Source organism: Marmota monax, unplaced genomic scaffold, assembly GCF_021218885.2.
Source record: "Marmota monax isolate L192 unplaced genomic scaffold, Marmota_monax_Labrador192_F-V1.1 WCK01_AAM20220418_F8-fsc00141, whole genome shotgun sequence".
Taxonomy (NCBI): Eukaryota; Metazoa; Chordata; class Mammalia; order Rodentia; family Sciuridae; genus Marmota; species Marmota monax.
This window is the reverse complement of record NW_026692981.1, coordinates 227,998-249,187: the sequence shown is the minus strand read 5'-3', so window position 1 is coordinate 249,187 and position 21,190 is coordinate 227,998. Positions and strand designations below refer to the sequence as shown.

The window sequence follows — 21,190 nt, the reverse complement described above, 5'->3', positions numbered from 1 at the left end:
CAAACTATCTTAACTCAAACGCATACAATATCACAGAACAAAAATCCACTTGAAAAATCGAAATAGAGGAGTCTGGAGGAGTCTGAGCATGAGACAATGAGGATGAGCTGATCTCTCATGTCAATCAAAAGCAGTGTCCTCAAGCTCTATCAACCCTTGAGAGTTTTCACCAATTGCCACCATATTTTTATGCTTCCATGCATTGTTTCCCACTGGTCTTCTGAACTGTTTTTTCATAAATTTAAATAATTTTGAGAATGGAATTGCCAGCATGTGGTGAAATTTGAACATTAGAAGAATGAGCTTTTAATGAATATTGTCTATTGTAACCTAAAATCTAACAATCTGTCATGAACTGGAATTATTTGAAAATATACTTCTATAGTTTTATTTATCAGTTTAAAAATATTCATGAATCCTTCTCTCTTTCCATTCCCTATCTGCCATAGAATTTTATCTCAACATGTTACGTGTTTATGCTTAAAATCTATGACTGGCTACCTCTCATAGCGCTCTGAAACAGAAAAATATGTAAAAAGGAAGACATTATTTTTAGTCGTTACCAATATTTCCCTGAGTTTTTTCACTGGTTTTTAAATTTAGTGGCAATATGCAATCATCAAAAAGCGAATACATAACTTTTTAAAAGTACTCTGTATATAAAAAGCAAACTTGTGCAAACTTGTGTTGGAAGTTTATCCTTATCGGAAGGGCTGGGTACCCTTCACCCCTGTCCCCATTTAGCTCTAGTGTCTTCAGACGTGACTGTGAATTGGGACGAAATCACAAACAACAAAACCATCAGTAGTTTGGGAGGAACAAATGTAGAAAATTAAGAAGGTCCCACCGAGATTTGAACTCGGATCGCTGGATTCAGAGTCCAGAGTGCTGACCATTACACCATGGGGCCTGCTCTTTCTAGGTGCTTTACCAAGACCTCTCTGTGTGCTGCTCGGGTGGGGCTCCTGCCTCAGGCTCCTACCTCTTCTTCCGGGCCGTCCAAGGCGCTGACCGCTCTCCCCAAGCCCGCACCGAATCCCTCTCGCGTCTGACTTGGGGCAGGACCGCCTCCTCCTGCCTCACCCCGCCCGGCCCAGCCCCGAGGGGTTACGGAGCTTAGAGTCCTGGCCTCTACGTCTTCCCCGGAACAAAGTGAGGTAGTTGCACCAAACATCTGCTAGGTTCTGAGACGAGCACCTCGTGCTGCGGCCTCATCTAAGGCTCGCAGTGCGCGGGCAGCTGGCCTCCTGTAAGGCTCTCAGTGCGCGGGCAGCTGGCCTCCTGTAAGGCTCTCAGTGCCTGGGCAGCTGGCCTCGCGTAAGGCTCTCAGTGCCTGGGCAGCTGGCCTCCTGTAAGGCTCTCAGTGCCTGGGCAGCTGGCCTCGCGTAAGGCTCTCAGTGCTTGGGCAGCTGGCCTCCTGTAAGGCTCTCAGTGCGCGGGCAGCTGGCCTCGCGTAAGGCTCTCAGTGCCTGGGCAGCTGGCCTCGCGTAAGGCTCTCAGTGCCTGGGCAGCTGGCCTCCTGTAAGGCTCTCAGTGCCTGGGCAGCTGGCCTCGCGTAAGGCTCTCAGTGCCTGGGCAGCTGGCCTCGCGTAAGGCTCTCAGTGCCTGGGCAGCTGGCCTCGCGTAAGGCTCTCAGTGCTTGGGCAGCTGGCCTCCTGTAAGGCTCTCAGTGCCTGGGCAGCTGGCCTCGCGTAAGGCTCTCAGTGCCTGGGCAGCTGGCCTCCTGTAAGGCTCTCAGTGCGCGGGCAGCTGGCCTCCTGTAAGGCTCTCAGTGCCTGGGCAGCTGGCCTCGCGTAAGGCTCGCAGTGCGCGGGCAGCTGGCCTCGCGTAAGGCTCTCAGTGCCTGGGCAGCTGGCCTCGCGTAAGGCTCTCAGTGCTTGGGCAGCTGGCCTCCTGTAAGGCTCTCAGTGCGCGGGCAGCTGGCCTCCTGTAAGGCTCTCAGTGCCTGGGCAGCTGGCCTCGCGTAAGGCTCTCAGTGCTTGGGCAGCTGGCCTCCTGTAAGGCTCTCAGTGCGCGGGCAGCTGGCCTCCTGTAAGGCTCTCAGTGCGCGGGCAGCTGGCCTCCTGTAAGGCTCTCAGTGCGCGGGCAGCTGGCCTCCTGTAAGGCTCTCAGTGCGCGGGCAGCTGGCCTCCTGTAAGGCTCTCAGTGCGCGGGCAGCTGGCCTCGCGTAAGGCTCTCAGTGCCTGGGCAGCTGGCCTCCTGTAAGGCTCTCAGTGCCTGGGCAGCTGGCCTCCTGTAAGGCTCTCAGTGCCTGGGCAGCTGGCCTCCTGTAAGGCTCGCAGTGCGCGGGCAGCTGGCCTCCTGTAAGGCTCTCAGTGCGCGGGCAGCTGGCCTCGCGTAAGGCTCTCAGTGCGCGGGCAGCTGGCACCGTGGGCTCTCTTTGGCAGGTGGGAGCCTGTGGGAGACCCGGGACCCTCGACTCCGCTGCCCTATCAGATCTTACTGATTCCATGGAAACCCTCCTTTCCTCGGGTGGTATCGGCGCTTTTGAGGACAAATAAGGAAAGATTTCACCAAGGTCACGACCGGGGACTCCAGAGGCCGAGGATGCCCAGCCGAGGATGCATCCTCCTGCGGATGTTCAGGCGCCAGCTCCCCCGACCCCCACCCCAACAAATCTCAAACCACCTCCGGGTAACTCCAGTGTTGTGCTTGGATCTGGAACGTCGCCAAAGGCTCCTGTGTTGAAGGCTTGGTCCCAGCGCATTGAAGTCCAGAGGTGGGGCTTTTGGGAAGTGACTGGGCCATGAGATGAGGGCTCTGATCTCATCAGTGGATTATTTTCTGATGGATTCATAACTTGATGGCGTTGGGAGATGTATGGAAACCGTGAGGCATCACTGGGGACATGCTTTGGAAGAGTATTCCCAGTTCCTGGCTCTTTCCTCTTTGTTCTTGCTTTCTGGATGTCAGGAGTTAAGCACATTTCCTCTGAGGCCCTTCTGACTTGATGTTCTGCTTCACTTCAAGCCCAGAGCATTGGAGCCAGCCAACCAAAAAGAAAGCTCTGAAACCATAAGCCAAAACATGGTTTACCCTTTAGTTGTTTTTCTCAGGTATTTGTCATAGCTATGAGAAGCTGACTAACACATCCTACAAATAACAGGTTTCTTGTGAGTGTCCCTTGCAGTTGGCTGTCACAGGACAAGGTCTTTATATCAGGTCTTTTCTGAACAGTTGACTTTTCCTCAGGCCTAGAGAAGACCTAGAATGATGAAGAACAATTCTTTGCATAGAGAGGGTAGTAACCCTGCAGGAGAGAGTCAAACTTTTCCACAGGAAGATTCCAAATGCCCAAGCCTGGTGGGAAAACCTTATGACGGGGATGATTTTTACCTGCACAGGAAGAGCTCATGGGCTTTTGGTCCCTGAGCATATCCACCCAAAGGGAATACATTGATTTTTCTCCCATTTTCCAATGCCAAAGGGGAAAATAGTTCTGATGACCCTGTCTCCATGGAGTTCTTGAGTTGTTAGTTAGTGTGCCCCACATGGAGAGGTGCCTCTGCAGCAGACCTGCCTGGGGTCAAAAGTGAGTTCATTTGCTCTCTCTGGGGCCATAGCCTGCAGTGCTGTCAGACTCTCCTGCAGGTCAGCTGGAATAGAGCATCAAGGAAGGCCCTGATGACCAGGGAAGAGTAAGTGCCAATGTCGAGGAAGGAGACAGGCGCCTTCAGCCTAGATCCTTGACTACTCTGCAGTGATAAAAAATCTTCAATTTAATTTCCAGATGTAGACAGTGCCGTCCAGGAGCCAGACCTAGGATGGGAGCTGGGCTTCCTACAACTGGCAGGTAACCCAAACCAGACACAGATGGGATAGCTGAACCCAGGTAAAGGGATCCCAGCAGAGGGATCCCTTTAGGAAGGCCCCAGTAGGAAGGTCTGGGAGGTCCAAATGAGTATGTAAGAGAATTAGAGATCTAGATCTCATGAAGGTGGAGAGGAGGAAAAAAAAAGTTTTGCAGGCAAAACAAAAGAATAGGAAACAATGAGTGGACGAAATGGAAGCTGACTTTGGGCTTTGTGTGTGACAGGAAAAGTGGCGAATAGGTTGGAGATGTGTGCAGGCTAGGGTGACAATTGTTGGTATGTAGAGAGCAGCCTCAAGCAGAAGGTAAAGGACTGGAGTGATTCTCCAGGGCTGTGCACTTCAAACCGCTAAGTGCCGTACAGAGAAACCCAGTGCAAGGGAGAGGCTTCACCATGGGCAGTGAGGTTTGCAGCCATGATGCTTTCTGCTCCCACCTGTGAACTCGAATCTTTTTTTAAAAGTATTTTTTTCAGTTGTAGGTGGACACAACGCCTTTATTTACTTATTTTGAGAGAGAATTTTTAATATTTATTTTTTAGTTTTCGGTGGACACAAGATCTTTATTTTATTTTTATGTGGTGTGATCAAACCCATCACCCCACACATCCCAGGTGAGCGCGTTACCGCTTGAGCCACATCCCCAGCCCACACCTTTATTTTTATTTACTTATTTTAATGTGGTGCTGAGTATCTCACCCAGTGCCTCACCCAGGGCCTCACTCTAGGGGAGCACTCTACCACTGAGCCACAACCCAGCCCTTCCCTGAGCTGGGCTTGTAGGCCAACCTTCCGTGGAAGAGCGAAGCCTGGAGGAAGCGCAGGTCCAAGTTCATTGCCCTCGATTTTTGAGTTTAGATGCTGCTTTCCAGGCATGGAGCAGGTAATGTGAGCATTCTTTTCAAACCAGGCACTTCTCCTTTATGCACACATTCCTTTCTAGGAATCAAGCCAAAGGGAGACCCCGGAGGGATGAGCCCCTCACCATCTAGAAGTGTTGATTTCTGTGTACGGGCTTGCTTGCACAGGTGGGCTCACACTTCTGAGGACTGAGACTACTTTGCTCGTGAGAGTAAATGGTGGGTGGGCTGAATGACACGAAGGTTTGAAAAGATAAGATTTGGGTCTCAGGTGTTAGTGGATTTCAAAGGATAAACATATCGGTGGATTCGCAGGGAAAAGTGACAAAAGGGATGAGGTCCCACCGAGATTTGAACTCGGATCGCTGGATTCAAAGTCCAGAGTGCTAACCATTACACCATGGGGCCAGCAAGCAGCTTCTTCTAACAAGTTTTTCTTGTGACAAAAATTAATCCCTGCACCATCACCATGAAAGGTTAAGACGCTCGTTTTCAATGAGATCCCAGCGCCCCCTAGCGGAGCATTTGGGAAACTTGTGGGTGTTTTGCGGGTCCAGGGCCAACCGTCCTTTGGGGGTTACGGTCGGGGTAGGTGATGCTGGAAGTCTTGCCACGCCCACTGCGGCCAGGCCCAGGGGACTGACCTCAGGACGCACAAGTTTGGGAAAACCAGCTTGAGCATCCACCGGGTGTTCCCGGGCCTTTTCTGGCAATGAAATGCTCGTTCCCGGGATTGTCTGGAGCCTCCACAAAATCATCTTCGCAGGCGATTGGCAGCGCTCATCAGGACCTATTCACTTCATTTTGAAACGGGAATTCGCCGCTGCCCCGACGTCCGTGGAGTCGGAATCCCTCCCTAGCTAGTCGGTGACCGTCCGGCTGCGCGCGGGCCGCCTTGCTGTTAGAGAGCGCAGACACTCGCCCGCCGTCTGCATCACTGCCCGTGGCCATCTCTGGCTGCGGACCGGGAATATGACCTATGTGTTTCATGCCCCCGGGGTTCAGGCTGGTTTACGTGGCAGTAGGAACCAGCACAGGATCTTGACCTAAGCACTCTCTCACTGAAGTCCGGTTGGACGAACCCCAGCTTTCTGCTGCCTTAACTAATGCTTTAGTGAACAACTACGTTCAAAGATTCCTTACGAGACTATTTAAGAACTGATGGTTGGTCACCATGTTGTTGACCTGGGGTGTGAGAGAGTGAAGTGAAATGTGAAAAAGTAAAAAATATTAATAAGATGATTAGGGATAAGAAAACGCTCCCCAAAGTCCCCCTGTGATTCCAGTATCATTATCATCCCCCTGAATGCATGGTGCTTGATTATTTCTGTTGCAGGGACTTCTTATTTGGTTCTTACCACTTTCCAATGAAACCGGGCTGGTTTCCTACTTCCCACTCTGCAGTTGAGGTTGGGTAGAATGAGTCTCCGCACAGGTCTAATTGCACAGCAATAACTGCCTCCTTGGGCTGGAGGCCCCTTTGTGGCCTCAGATCCTCAGGTTGTTGCTTTGTTTTTGTTTTCTCATCAAGGAATGGTCACTGGATAGGGGTCTGAGGAGGTTCCCAGAAGGAAGAAGAGACCTCAACTCAGTCCTGGCAGGTTCTTGACTTGCCCAGAAAGAAATTTCAGGATGCATGAAAAGATTTTTTTAGGAAAGCAAGGCGACTTATTCAGGAAGGCAGCAATAGTGCAGGATGCTCTCTCAAAGGGAGAAGTCATGAGAGAGGAGGCACTTTTGGGGTCTTTGGCTCTTCTTTTAAAGGAAACTGTAAATGGTGAGACTGGGACTGTTTGGGGTGACAGCCTGGTGAATTGCATTCTCTTTGCCATGGAGCACAGACAGGCTCCTCAGTACTTGATCCTGTCAGGATCTCTAGGTTGACTGCATCCAGCGAACAGGTGATGTTTGGAATATACCCACGACAAGTCTCTAACAATATTTTTTCCCTTGGCTTTATTTAGTCTAAAGGTTATGTAAGCTAGCCATGCGTGCAGGCATTAATCATCTAGACTCACAGTACTCTAAGATTTAAAGGCTTTTTAGGAATCCAGGCCTGGGGAGTAAAGGTGAAGGTGTGGAGCTGCTCAGATTTAAAGTTACAGTTTCTTTTCCCTTTCTTGCTTTTGTCTGTCTGCCTATCCTGATTGTTTTCTCTCTCTGACCTCAGAATCAGGCTAGATGGTCCAGCTCCTCTTCCATTGAATGGGGAGGGACAGGAAGAGCTGTGGGCGACTGAATGGGAACTTCCACTCATCTGCGTGGTCGAGCCTGCAGGCCTTTGCACTCTTTTCCTTTCTTTCTGACACACAGTTCTTATACATAGCAAAACTGGCTAAAATTCTGAGCCTGTAGACTTCTGTACACCCAGACACTGAAATTCCAGCTCAACATACTCGAGAACTGAGCTGTGCTAAGCTTTCTAAGATGCATCTTCTGAGGCTGTCATCAAGGAATTTGTGTTATAGGCCTCAAATGGAGTTCTTTCCCAGAATCTGAAGAAAGGATAGAACTTGGTTATCATATGAGCAAAACCACAATAAAATATTCTTTCCCAGACCTTAGGAAAATCATCAAGTCAAATGTAAAAGTCAAAGTGAAATGGTAACGATTTAATGACAGACCCGAGCATGAGTCTATAACTGGCATGCTTAAAATCTAGAAAGAAATTCTAAGAAGTGAAGGAAAACAGAAGAGTGTTGACTGCCAGTGAGAAAAGTTATAACACACCCCTGGAATTGTGGGAATGCTGCTTAGTGATTAGGCTACTTCATCTACTTTGCCTTTTTTTTCCTCGCTAAAATACTTTTTGATGGAGAACTTGTGGTCAGAGCTTAGGCCAGGCACATCTTCTATAACAGCAATTTCTAAAAGTTCTCGTAAGCTTTCTGCTATGCACTGCTATGCCTTCTAAGTTTTGGCAACGTGAGTGTATCCATCAAGTGCAAGCATCCTGATAAGGTCCCTGCTTGCACTAGTCAATTACACCTTATCACACTGCTGATGTGAACTGGCTAGGGGAGAGTCCAGTGTGTGGGGCCTTGCTTGCTGTGATCTGTGTGCGTCCCCCCAAATTCATGTGATAGACACTTAATCCAGATGCCACAACATTGAGGAGTGGGGCCTGTTGGGAGGTGTTAGGTCACAAAGCTCTGTCCTCATTTATGGTCAATGCCATCATCAAAGTGTCCCATGGAGATAGAGGTGGGTTACTTTTTGCCCTTGGGTTGCAGTAGGCAGTGGGGACACAGTACTCCCTCCCCCTTCCTGAGGACACAGAGGTCAATAGCCATCTTAGAAGCATAGCCCAGGCCCTCACCAGATTCCAGACTTGTTGGGGCCTTGAACTTCAAATTGTACCTCCAAAATTGTGAGAAAACAAATTTCTGTTCTTGATAAATGAACCAGTGTCAGAGATTCTTTTATTTTTATTTTAAATTAACCACATTTATTAATGCAGTCAACAGAAATCTTTTAGATCACTAATGTAATCCAGAAGGCTAACAGCCATGCCCTTTATGGAAATTTCAAAAACAAAAATTTTGACAGTAGAAGTTCCATGTACTCAACACTCACCTTCAACAGTTATCAAAACACAACATACAAGTAAAGCTTAAGGTCAAAATATATCATTTACTGATACTCATGAGAAAGGGCACCCAAAAGACTAATTATGTGGCTTATGATTCTTCCTTGCTCTTTGATAACCTTTCCCTCTATGCCTCAATTTGCCTGGCAGGTACTTCCATCAACTAAATCATTCCCACTTTAAACAGAATAACATAAATATGGAATTACAACATACATCCTGATACCTTTAGGTATTCAACGGAACAGGGAGCAACTTATGAGGGTTCTTCATCATCTTGGAGCCCCAGGAAGATGGTGGCAAGCATGTGCTTCCAAGGATACCCATGGATCCCTGCTCAATGAAACCTGAGAACCACTAAAATAAAATCTAGAAATTCAATCAGTTTAAAAAGTACTCTAGAGTAAAAAAACTGTGCATTTATTAAAGGTTTAAGTCATTTCCTTTATTCCATGAAGGAAGGGAAGTGCTGGGAGCCATTAGCCAAGTAGGTATGACAATTTCCTTGCCAGCGTACCCCATGTTGCTGACATGTTGCAGTGACATTGAATGTAGGTGACCTTGCTCAAGGACCAAGGCAGATTAGGGTGTTCCCGGTTTTAAGATAATCGTGTTTAGGGCGTTCCCAGTTTAGGTTCCAGGTTTAAGGTTTAAGATTATTCCTGCTGGGAATAGGGCGTATCCTGCTGCCTGAGTTCCCCTTGAGTTCTCACGGGATTCAGACAGTATATTTTGGAGATAGAAGCCCAGTGGAGTGGATTTGGGAAGAGAACGTGGATTTCCCCAGAACGTGATTGTAGACGGCTGGTGTGAGTTCGGGAATAAAGAGTTGCTGTTTGAATCTACAAGCTGTGTGGTGGCTTGTGATTGTGTGCCCAGCCAGACTGCAGCATTTGTGCCCAGCCAGACTGCGGCAGGGAAGCTGTTCTAGGTTACTAATCCCACTCATTCTAACAAATGCTCAAATAATCATTCTTCCATTTCCTAAAACTGGTAAAGCACACAATGTAACTTGTGGCAGCAAGAGGGAGAAAATAAAATACAAAACATTTCTGGAATACTGTTTTCATCAGCAAAATTTATGATCTTGGTCTTTCCTTCTTGCCTTTGTATAGGGCCAAAAGGGGGACATTGGCTGCTTTAACAACCTTGAAGTGGACTCCAGGAATGTCGCCAACAGCATGACCTTTTGGACCAAATCCAGCAACTAGAACTTCATCATTTTCCTTAATAAAGTTCAGGCAACCATCACTGGGTATAAAAGCCGTGATTTTCTTGCCATTCTTGATCAGCTGGACCCTGACACACTTCCTGATGGCTGAATTTGGTTGTTTGGCTTCAACCCCTACTTTTTCCAGCACAATTCCCTTTGCATGGGAAGCACCTCCAAAAGGGTTGGCCTTCAGGGCTATACCCAAATGGGCCTTCTTGTATTGTTTATCATGCCACTTTTGGTCCCATTGGTGACTACGGAGCTTCCTGGCAGTACGAAGACGGTGAAACTTGCCCATCTTGTCAATGCCATGGGCGAGCAAAAGAGCCAGACATCCTTTTATAGCAGTACAAACGGACTGACATGCCTCAAGGTTTCCCAGCCTTAAATCCCCCAGATTATTCCACTCTAGCTTGTGTCTTATAAATATGTTCTGAGAGACTGAAGAGCAGATTCTCATAGGGAAACATGAGGCTATAATATTTTTGAAAAATGAGAAAAAACTTGCATAAAAGAATTTGAATCTACCTACACTAAATATATGAAGATTAAAAAAAAACAAAGCATACTATATGGGTTCTACATGCTTTCTATCCTCTTGTTATGAAATCGCATCTTCTTCAGCTTTCTCCTGTTTCTTCATGCAAAATATGCATTCAGGCCTACTTTATCTTATCATATTTACAAATACAAATTCAGAATCTAGTTAGTTTCATAAATGAAGTTTGTAATTAACAAAATGATTAGAAGAAAATCAAAGGACATGTTCCCTTTTTCTTGAAGCAAAAAGAATTATAATTCTTTTTATAAATGAGGTCAAAGAATTTGAGATGGCATGTGAAATTCTTTCTCTCTCCCACATGATACAGTTTTGTGCACTTTAATCCATTTAGGCTGTTATAACAAAAAAACCATAAGCTAGGTGGCTTGTAAATAATAGAAACTTATTCATATGTTTCTAGAGGCAGGATTTCAAGATTGTGGAGCCAATGTATTCAGTTTGCTGAGGGATGGTGCTTTGCTTACCAGATGGCATTTTGTACCACTGCACCAGGTTGTTTGTTCAAATTAACACAAACAGGGAGGGTCATCTCACTTGTACCAAGTCTCCTTAAATGTGCAAACACTAGACATAGCTGCACATCCCATAGATCTCTATCTGTGTGGTGTGCAATTCCAACCCATTTCCTATTTGATCATAAGCTATAAACTAGCAATATTATATCTGATATCTCTTTGTTTTTGAACTTTCAAAATGTATTTTAATCTCATTCCAAACAGAAATAAAATTTCTAGATACAAATACATCTCATTCAAATCAGTTTTTAACATACATTCAGAGCTTAAAATATTATAAGGATCCCAATATTTTCATCTTTTATAATCTCAATATATTATATATTTAATATATTATATATACAATACATACATGTAGTCAGCAGGATTTCAAAGTAATTTCTTAAAAGTCTGATCAGTACTGATAAATATTTTTAGACAATTAAAAGAAACTATCTAGGATCACAGAATAACATAAAATATGGCAGGCCCAAACCTAACAGTAAGACTGCAAATGTTCATATGGCCAACAGTTTTAAAAGAACTTTAAACTGGGCTGGGGATGTGGCTTAAGCGGTACTGCGCTTGCCTGGCATGCCCATGTTCCATCCAAACAAAGATGTTGTGTCTGCCGAAAACTAAAAAAAAAATAAATATTAAAAAATTCTCTCTCTCTCTCTCTCTCTCAAAAAAAAAAAAAAGAACTTTCAACTTAGGTAAAATATAATTTAAAACAACACTTTTGCTACTCTCAAGGAGCAGTACTTGCAGATATCAAGCACATACAACTCCATTAAATTTAAAGTATCTATGCAGCTTTCCTTACTGTAATATACGTAGCTCTCTCTTCCTTTCTGTTGGATTTTTGTTGTTGTTTGAAGAGTAACTAATATATTACCAACAAAAATGACTTTAGTTCTGTTCTCTCCCCTAAAGCATGGCTCAGTTTGAAGATTGTTCTATAGGCAGCCACTAGGACTACTAACAGTACCTTAATACCATGAAGAGCATTCAGTAACTAGAGTCATAATAGAAGTTTGAAAGACTGCTGGAGGTTTCTGTAAACCAAGGTAATCACAAGTATTACCCCTGCAGATAGCCCTCTCACATTAGTTAAAACAGTAAGTTAAAATTCCAATGACACAGTGTAATAGTTAACAATCCACCTTGTGATTTTAAATATTACAACATTAACTCACCCTGAGAATACAGAGGAAGCATTTTAAACAGGATACTTTGATGTTTTTTTTTTTTTTCCCCCTTTGTATTTGTTTTCTTCTGGTTTTTGCTAGCCCTTCAAGGACACAAATATTTGAATTCAGAGTGTGACTTGGATGACCTTTTTTGTTAACTGAGATTCATGCCACAGTCAGATACTGATGATAGAAGAGCCCAAAAAGGCTTGTAGAAAAGAGGCAAGCAGCATGGCCAATCTCAAAACACATGTCAAAAATGATAGAAATCCTCGAAAAAGGAGAGGAGTAAAAGTGTTTTTTAAGCTGCTCAGTGCCACTGTTATTTGTGTAACAGTTACCTTCATCTTCCCATCAGCAGATGGTAAGTCAGAGTAAACAGAAATGGAGTGTAGACTATTATCCACTGGCAAGGTAGAGACAGATTCTGGATAAATCCCCCAGGAATGATTACCTAGTATTTTCAAAAGCAGAGTTGTATGAAGCAGCATTACCAGAGGTGCCATATACTGCAGGGCAATGACACGAAGGTAATAAAAGACTCGAGCCACCATTTTCTGTAGCTCAACTATACTTATTCGGCCTGCTTCTTTCTTCATCTGATCCACACACTTCTGGGCTAAGTTTAAATATGCTTGCAGGTGACTATGCATCATGGCCAATCTCAAAACACACAGCAGGATTATTAACCAGAGTCGTAGAGCATCAAATGTAGCTTCTGTCATTAAAGGGACACTTTCTTTACCCAATGGTGGGTTCATAATGTAGTCTTTGGTGATTGGTTTTACCCAGAGCAGAACCATAAATAAAAGTGCCAAGAAGTTGATATGAAGTAATGTTCTTCATTAAGATGGAAAACATATATTTATCTGCATGTGCTTATGTACATTTTCCGCTTACTGTGTAATTTTTTCTGTTGCCAAATTCAGGGCATCCAGATGCATTTAAGCCAGCCGTAATCCAGGAAATGTCAAAAAAGCCCCAATGAGTGAACAGAAAATGTCCAGGAAAAATTTGAAAGTGAGTTTTGAATCAGGACCCTGAGATTCTAAACCTTGCTTTTCAAGAAATTGTATGGCACTGTCTGAAAAATTTGTAAACCCAGTTTCAAGTTGAAATTCCAGATAATTCTCTGTTACAATAAAAGCTGCCATTGCTTTGACGAGGAAAAAAATTCCAAAGGTGACACAAACTGATCTTTCACCACCATCTTCTAATTGCAAAAGACAAAACCAGCAGGCACCATACTAAGCTGATATTCATTTTCTGTGTAGGCTTCATAAGACTGTAGTAGACTTCAGTTACTAGATATATAACTGTAGCAGCCACTGTGAAATCCACCTGGTATTCTGGAAAGTAATGCAATGCTAAAGTATCCACTTCTGTAACTGACATGGTTTCTAGATGAAGGTCAATATCCTTTGGAATGGTTAGTGGTTTATTTTCAATGTGACTATTATATTTCCTGTCTTTTCTGCTTTTCCCTTTTTGTTGCTTCCCTGCAAGAATTCTTAATTCTTCTTCTGTAGGATGCTGATACCACCTTAAACATGGCACCAAGGACAGGTAGTGGACCAGACACCCCGAAGCCGCTGGATCTCCCCTGCCCGTGTTGCAGAAACCGTGAGGAAGCTGATCTCTCTCTTTTTAAGTGTGAATTATTACTTGTCAGATTTGTCTACTAGTTCCAAAAGGGACTAATGGTACTTTCTTCCACCTGCTCAGAGGAACAAAGAAACACTGTGATTGCTAGATTGATTTAATGAGTAACTATGTCATGTTAAACTGGCATCTAGAATTGTACATATTTCAGAGTCTTGATGCTCTTCACAGTTCATATCTACTTGTTCTATCCTCAAGCTCTGTCATCATTTAAAGACACCTCAAAGGAAGACCTTTGTGTAGCTACTGACAGCTTCCTCTTGGGCTGCTCTTTCCATCTGTCCCTGCAGACCTTAGGCCCACCACACCATTTCTGATTTTCTTACTTCATTGCCTAGAAAGCTGTCTTGCATTCCCTATACTCCCATCAGCAATGTTATTTATTCTGTGCCCCTTGGGCTTTTCACACACCTCTCCAGGAATATTCATTATATTGTCTTAAGATGTGTTTTAGCAATATTTGAGTGAAGGTATTCTTTATACTATTTATGAATGAACAGTGCATTTTATGAATCAAAATCCAAACACCTTAAACAAGTTATAATGAAAAGATCCTCCATCCATCTAGCTATCTTTCTTCAGAGGCAACCACAATTATAGTTATTTAGTATTCTCTCAGAGATAGTTTGCATTTATATAAGCACCCCCACACAGGCACATACCTACCACAAACACATACCACAAATGCGCATGTACACATGTGCACACACACATGCTCTTGCACACACACTTTACACAAGCACACCCACCCACCACCACACATGCACACACTTCTACTGCACTATCCTCTACTTGCTTTTGGTATTTGACAGTAAATTTTGAAGATTGTCACCACAAGTGCCTAGAGAGGCTGTATAGTATACAGTAGCTGTAATATGGACTCTGAAGCCAAAGTCTGGTTTCGAACATGTTGTCACTAGTAACCAGCTATACAACCTCAGGCAGTTTGTGCAATTCCTCTGAATCCTCACTTTATGATCTGTAAAACAGTTATAATAATATTTAATCTCATAAAGTTGTTATGAAAAATTAAACTATTTAAAGAACTTTTAGAACATTATGTGGCACAGGGAAGAAAAAGAGCATTCCTATTGGTTTATCCACCAAGTAGAATGGTGTACTGAGATTTATTGCTGGTCATTCAGATTGCTTCTAGTCTTTTGCACTTCAAACTATGCTGCTGAAAAATCCTGTAAATATATCATTTTGCACATTTTTTTTAAAATAGTAATTTTATATAGGTAGACTTTCTGGGTGTAAACATATAAGAACTTTTAATTTTGACAGATATTACTAAATTCTTTTGTTGTTGTTGTTGGGGGTGGAGTTGTTAGAGTCTGTAAACAAGTCAAAAATAACACCTGGCATTTTGCCAGGGGAATGTTAGAGTTCCTAAACAAGTCTGGATGGTACCTGGCAAAATGCCAGAGGGAGTGGTTTGAGAAGTAACAAAAGCGAGCCATTAAGTGTGGAGATTCCTGATTGGTTGACTGATGTATCTAGTTTATGTTAATTAGATAAGCTGTGTGGAATGTATAAATACTGCTCCTGTCCTGCAATAAACGGCTCCCACTCCTGCTGTATCAAGGTACACAAGTTGCTCGTCACCCCCCCCCCCCCCCCCCCAAGTTATTTTGCTGCAGCCGGACTGTGGCATGGAGTAACTGGGGATTGAACTCATCTCCAACCATATTCTTATTTTATTTAGAGATAGGGTCTCATTGAGTTGCTTAGTGCTTCACTTTTGCTGAGGGTGACTTTGAACTCGTGATCCTCCTGTCTCAGCTTGCTGAGCCATTAGGATTACAGGCATGTGCTACTGCACCTGGTGAAACTCTTTTTGAATGTTCTACAAGGTTACAGGATCACCAGCATTGAACTAAGAATTAAAGACTTATTCAGGATTTTCCATTCCTATCCCAGCAGACAATGAATGGATTATGGTGAATAGTAGATACTGAATAAAATGTTACTGGGTGGTGAATGGTTTAGGAAATACAGCTGGTACCAATAGCAGAGATAACATGATACCTGGGAAAAGTTTTTAACAGAGATTGCATTGTGATCTCTGCTTTTGTGATCTTGCATAAGAGGACTTCAAGCAAGATATGAGACAGTGAAAGTACAGCAAAGTTTATTAGAAGAGAGAGTAGAATGGGGAAGCATGAGAGAGAGAGAGAGAGAGAGAGAGAGAGAGAGAGAGAGAGAGAGGAGAGAGATATCGATCTCAGAAGGGCAACTTACTTCTTCGTGTACTAGCTTTTATTTGGCAAGGAGGGAGATTGTGAGAAGGTGCTGCCCTCATATCACTTATGGGCTCTGGATTCACAAACACATTAGCTTAAGAACCTGAGGCAGCTCTGGGTCATCTTGGCCTGGCTGACAGGTCCTAATTGGAACTGGTTTTACATAGTTTATGGTGGTAGGCTCTGGTCTCAATCATCCTGCTTCCCCAAGTCTGGGGATCTCTGGTCCGGGTTATTTGTGTGGTGTCTTGTTTAAGACATCTTATCAATCAGGCCCTTCTGAGCAAATACATCCTTGTCCTCTCCTGAATTTACCTATCTTCCTTCTATTCTAAAGGAGTAGTTTGTAAGGCTGAGACCATTTAAGGGTCCTGAAGTAGCTGTCCTGTCGGCTACATCGCTGAGTGCCAATGAGGTAGGGCTGTTGATTAACTCATGTGCTCTGTACCAAGTATTCCTAAAGGGCTGATCCCCTGCTCTTGTCTAATTTCTACCTAATAGTACCAAGAAAAACATTTAAAAATATACTTTAGTATCTGGTTTGCTAGTGAAGCCATTAAGAAGAGTCAAGATGCTAACTTTTACTGATCATTTTGGGCTGGTCAATTGCAGAAATTTCTCTTAGAACCAGGAAAGGGTGATTAAAAAGCATCTCCTAAGTTCTGTTAATACCGTAATGCAACAGGATGGCAGTTCATTAATAAAAATTTGGCCAGAGATTGTTGATTTACTGGTTTTCCTGTAGGAAAATGCTTTATTATTGTAATATTGTCTTCACATACATGATTCTGATATATGCAAAGGTCAAGAGAAAAAAAGAAAAAGAAATACCGAGTGACTATTAGATGATGAATCCTCTTTTAAAATTGTCATTGAAGTCTCCAGGTTATTCACATTTTACAGAGGAAAGACATCTACAAGAAACTGCTTAACCTGCTTCAAAACAGAGGTAAGAACTGGCCTAGGTGGATTAAGGGTCAAGCACAGTACCTGAACATGTTAATATCCAAAAAAATTGAATAAACAAACAGTTGTAAGGCAAGAGTGACAGTTAAAAGCAAAGGCTTCTTTTAGTGCTTATTTGCAGGGTTATGACCTAAGACAAGCAGTACACCTCCAGAGTTCGGCTGCTTAAGTTCTATTCACACCGCTTTGGGCTTGTATGACCTTGGACATTTGAGAAACCAAAGATGGCAGTACTTACTTCATTATGGTGCTGTTGTAATAAGTTAACACAAATCCAACACTGTAACATGCCAAACTGTACACACTGTGCTTAGTAATAATACATTAATTCTACAGATAAACAGATAACTGAGTCCTTAAATTTATTCGTGGTGACACATGGCAAGTGCTGCCGCTGGCGCCAGAAGGCAGGTCTTTCATCCTATCCAACCTAGGCTGTGAACTTTCTTACACTACGTTCCCACTTCCGCAAGCAGAGAGCTATCTTCACCGAGCAATTCCTTGCCTAAAATAACCTTATTTCGGAGACTAGAGGATGCTCAAGGCTTCAGCATAGAGCCAGCCTTTCGGTCACGTAAGATTGCTTGGATGCCTGCCAGCGGGCGGCGCTGATAGTCTCCTCCTCCAGCAGACGAAATTACAACTGTGAGGTTTGCAAGGCTGTTCCTCCAGTTTTCAATTTGGTCCGAAGCCTTGAAAGTCAAGGAAAGTCAATGGCAACACGCTTACCGGATTTTGGTTTTCTAAACGTTTGTTGCCAAAATATGTATGTTTAGCCAAGGGCGGGGAGTAGGGGGGACGGAGGGAAGCGCCACCACAAGGTGACACGTGACAACATTCAGGCATCAAACTCGCCAACAGCTGCCTGGCCTACCCCAGTAGCGTATTCTCGGGTTTATAAGGAGCACGCCGAGATCACGGCCACGGGGGTGGTGTACAAGCTCAAACGCCACGACCTAACACTCCATGGCTTCATCCGCTAACAACATCTGGTGACTTCTTAGTTGCAACTCACCATTAATTTGTCTTTTCATCTCGTAAAACCGCAAAAGCCAGGAAAATGACATCAATAAGTATCCCAGCACTTCTTAGGAAAAACGTGGGTGGCTCTGAAAAGAGCCTTTGGGTTTAGTGAACGCGGCCTCAGGACCATTTACTTGGAGCTGGTGTACTTGGTGACCGCCTTGGTGCCCTCGGACACGGCGTGCTTGGCCAGCTCCCCGGGCAGCAGCAGGCGCACGGCCGTCTGGATCTCCCGGGACGTGATGGTCGAGCGCTTGTTGTAGTGCGCCAGGCGCGAGGCCTCGCCCGCGATGCGCTCGAAGATGTCGTTCACGAACGAGTTCATGATGCCCATGGCCTTGGACGAGATGCCGGTGTCGGGGTGCACCTGCTTGAGCACCTTGTACACGTACACCGAGTAGCTCTCCTTGCGGCTGCGCTTGCGCTTCTTGCCGTCCTTCTTCTGCGCCTTGGTCACCGCCTTCTTGGAGCCCTTCTTCGGGGCAGGAGCGGACTTGGCTGGCTCAGGCATGGCGAGAACCAACTGGCGAAAGTGAGGAGTTCACAACCGGCGCCTCTTTAAGTATAGAACGTTATGTAAATGAGGAGTAGTAGAGGTCTGTGGTGATTGGTGGTTAACTTGGCCTGACGTCAGGTGACAGTTTTGTCCAATCAAAGTCCGCGTCTCGCAAAAGTGCGTTCCATTGGTCAGAATGAAAATGAAACCCAACCAATCGTACAGCTTCGTTTTCGCGCCCAGAGGAGACTATAAACACTGCGTCCTCCCACTCGCCTTTCAGCTTTAGAGGCTCCCGGCGGTTCGTCTGTGAGTATGTCTGGACGCGGCAAGCAGGGTGGCAAGGCTCGCGCCAAGGCCAAGACGCGCTCTTCCCGCGCCGGCCTGCAGTTCCCGGTAGGGCGAGTCCACCGCCTTCTGCGCAAGGGCAACTATGCCGAGCGGGTCGGGGCCGGCGCGCCCGTCTACCTGGCGGCGGTGCTCGAGTACCTGACGGCCGAGATCCTGGAGCTGGCTGGCAACGCGGCCCGCGACAACAAGAAGACGCGCATCATCCCGCGCCACCTGCAGCTGGCCATCCGCAACGACGAGGAGCTCAACAAGCTGCTGGGCAAAGTCACCATCGCGCAGGGCGGTGTCTTGCCCAACATCCAGGCGGTGCTGCTGCCTAAGAAGACGGAGAGCCACCACAAGGCCAAGGGAAAGTGAAGTCCCTATAACCTAATCTTCCTAAAACCAAAGGCTCTTTTCAGAGCCACCTACAATTTTCCGTAGAAGAACTGAACGCTGGGCTTACATCTTTTCAGGCTCAAACAGCCTCAAATCGTAGTTTTCTAAAAGATCTACACTTTCAAATGTCTCGAACTCAAGTGTCATGACTATGACCGTTTTTTTCACCACTCTCACCCCCCCCCCCTTGTTAGTCCTCCCGAAAGAGGATCAGGTGAAGGTATTTTCAGTGCTAAATGTAATGGTTTTAGGTATATCCTAAGTTTTCGCACATAAGTCCTCAGCACGTAGGGTTTTTTACATTCCTGAGCCAAGGGTGCAATTTAATTAATGGTACTTGAACAATTACTGGCTTGTGTGTCTCACTGTCCTTACTGTTTTTTTGTTAAAGCAGTTGTGAATGCTACGAGATGATGGCCTTTTTCACATGCTAGATTCTACTTTAAAGATGACTTTGATTCGGTTTCTTTATTTTGTGTAAATGGGTAAACGATTTATGAATGTAAGGGAATCACTTTAAAAATAGAATTGTGCTGCGTTATCTAAAACTGAAAACTATCTCGTGCAAGGATGTTTTCAGATTATTAGTTTAAATTTTTCACATACAAGTCAGATTTTCTTGGTGCAAAATAAAATTAAAATTTTTAAAGTGAAGGCTTGAACATTGAGGTCACCGGTAGAGTTTAAGTGATTAACATCGTAGCCAAACGCGTGATCACTGGCAAATTCGAAGTTGGAAGTCCGAAGTAAGAACTGCTGTACTAAATATTGTACTTTTTGGCACTAGTCCTTCGAAATCTAGCGTGCCAAAAAATGTATGGTAGTTTTTATGCTAATACTATATTGAAATATTGTGGACATATTGGGTTAAGAAAAATATTGAAACACATTTCTCATCGTTTTATTTTGCTGTAATTTGGCTCTAGAAATGTTAAAGTACATCACTCTCATTTATTTCCACTAGAAATAGCTGGTATAAAGCAAACAGGAAAAATGGGGGGGTGGGGAACAGGTCATATAAACTAAGAATATCAAAGTATTTGAGGTACAATAGGGAACGTCTCAAGTCCTTGACCAATCTGATCATCGTTGGGGGCCTGGCTTATTTTTGTCCAATCAGCTTCAGACTCCGACTATAAGTAAGCGGCCGGCTCTCTCTTTCTTTACGCGAACCCTGGTCTGGAGCTATGGCCCGCACTAAGCAGACGGCGCGCAAGTCCACCGGCGGCAAGGCGCCGCGGAAGCAGCTGGCCACCAAGGCCGCCCGCAAGAGCGCTCCGGCCACAGGCGGCGTCAAGAAGCCTCACCGCTACCGGCCTGGCACCGTGGCGCTGCGCGAGATCCGCCGCTACCAGAAGTCCACCGAGCTGCTGATCCGCAAGCTGCCCTTCCAGCGCCTGGTGCGCGAGATCGCGCAGGACTTCAAGACCGACCTGCGCTTCCAGAGCTCGGCCGTCATGGCGCTGCAGGAGGCCAGCGAGGCCTACCTGGTGGGTCTGTTCGAGGACACCAACCTGTGCGCCATCCACGCCAAGCGCGTCACCATCATGCCCAAGGACATCCAGCTGGCCCGCCGCATCCGGGGAGAAAGGGCGTGAGCTCAAGACTCCCTAGCCACCTTCCCAAAGGCTCTTTTCAGAGCCACCCACACGCGCGCTTAAAAGAACTGTTGCTTGTGCTTCCTAGTCCCAATTCTGGACTTCTTAGAATCTCACTCTAAAGCTTGAAGTATGTCCTATTATACGTGTACTCGTTAGTTCCATATTATTTAGGTTCTCCAACATGTGATTTTATAAGCATCTAAGTAAGACCTAGTAGATTGGCCCATTTCTGTCCTGAACTTTTCAGTTTGCAAAATGTCTGGGGGAAAAAATCAATTTTGAATCAACCTTATTAATGTCTGTTATCCAGTAATCAGAATTACAATCTCAATCCTTTTAGAAATTAGACAATCAGACTCGGACAGGAATACTTTTTTTGCTAGCAAAGCAATAAAACTTTTCCCTTTTTCTCAAAATAATATCCTCGTTATTGGATTGGCATCAAGGACTGAGCTTTAGATAACAATTGGGAATTAACTTTCTTCTGGGGAGGAAAACATTGTTTAGGAAGGAAGAATGGGATCACAGAGCCTCTGGTGAATACTGCAGGTTAAGTGTCTGCTGATCCAAGCTAAGGCTAATTGCTAAACAGACGGTATTCTTGAGTGTTGTAAGCAGTGCATTCCTTCGTTCCTGGTCGAGAAACTAACAGTTATTATAACATTAATAATTCAGGAAGACCCCACATAATTTTTTTTTTCCAGGTTTACATCAAATTTTACTCTTGCTGGATAGATTGGGCACCT

The 21,190-nt window shown here is 44.8% G+C and overlaps 4 protein-coding genes, 2 non-coding genes and 1 pseudogene across 6 annotated transcripts; 2 read left to right on the top strand and 5 right to left on the bottom strand.

Moving 5' to 3' along the window:
• Positions 1-838: 838 nt before the first annotated feature.
• Positions 839-910, bottom strand: Trnaq-cug (transfer RNA glutamine (anticodon CUG)). Its single transcript has one exon. It is a non-coding gene; the product is annotated as a tRNA-Gln (tRNA).
• A 4,096-nt stretch (positions 911-5,006) lies between these two features.
• Trnaq-uug (transfer RNA glutamine (anticodon UUG)) lies at positions 5,007-5,078 on the bottom strand. Its single transcript has one exon. It is a non-coding gene; the product is annotated as a tRNA-Gln (tRNA).
• A 4,245-nt stretch (positions 5,079-9,323) lies between these two features.
• LOC124097858 (small ribosomal subunit protein uS12-like) lies at positions 9,324-9,770 on the bottom strand. Its single transcript, XM_046452437.2, has one exon. The coding sequence runs from the start codon at positions 9,768-9,770 to the stop codon at positions 9,339-9,341; it is 432 nt and encodes a 143-aa protein (XP_046308393.1). The 3' UTR covers positions 9,324-9,338.
• A 1,566-nt stretch (positions 9,771-11,336) lies between these two features.
• On the bottom strand, positions 11,337-13,495 carry LOC124097850 (transmembrane protein 161B-like; annotated as a pseudogene).
• Positions 13,496-17,696: 4,201 nt separating this feature from the next.
• Positions 17,697-18,158, bottom strand: LOC124097882 (histone H2B type 1-C/E/F/G/I). The gene has a single exon (XM_046452461.2). The coding sequence runs from the start codon at positions 18,127-18,129 to the stop codon at positions 17,749-17,751; it is 381 nt and encodes a 126-aa protein (XP_046308417.1). The 5' UTR covers positions 18,130-18,158; the 3' UTR covers positions 17,697-17,748.
• A 239-nt stretch (positions 18,159-18,397) lies between these two features.
• On the top strand, positions 18,398-18,874 carry LOC124097895 (histone H2A type 1). Its single transcript, XM_046452477.2, has one exon. It carries the CDS (start codon positions 18,430-18,432, stop codon positions 18,820-18,822), a length of 393 nt encoding a protein of 130 aa, XP_046308433.1. The 5' UTR covers positions 18,398-18,429; the 3' UTR covers positions 18,823-18,874.
• A 1,148-nt stretch (positions 18,875-20,022) lies between these two features.
• On the top strand, positions 20,023-20,849 carry LOC124097860 (histone H3). Its single transcript, XM_046452439.2, has one exon. The coding sequence runs from the start codon at positions 20,031-20,033 to the stop codon at positions 20,439-20,441; it is 411 nt and encodes a 136-aa protein (XP_046308395.1). The 5' UTR covers positions 20,023-20,030; the 3' UTR covers positions 20,442-20,849.
• Positions 20,850-21,190: the final 341 nt, after the last annotated feature.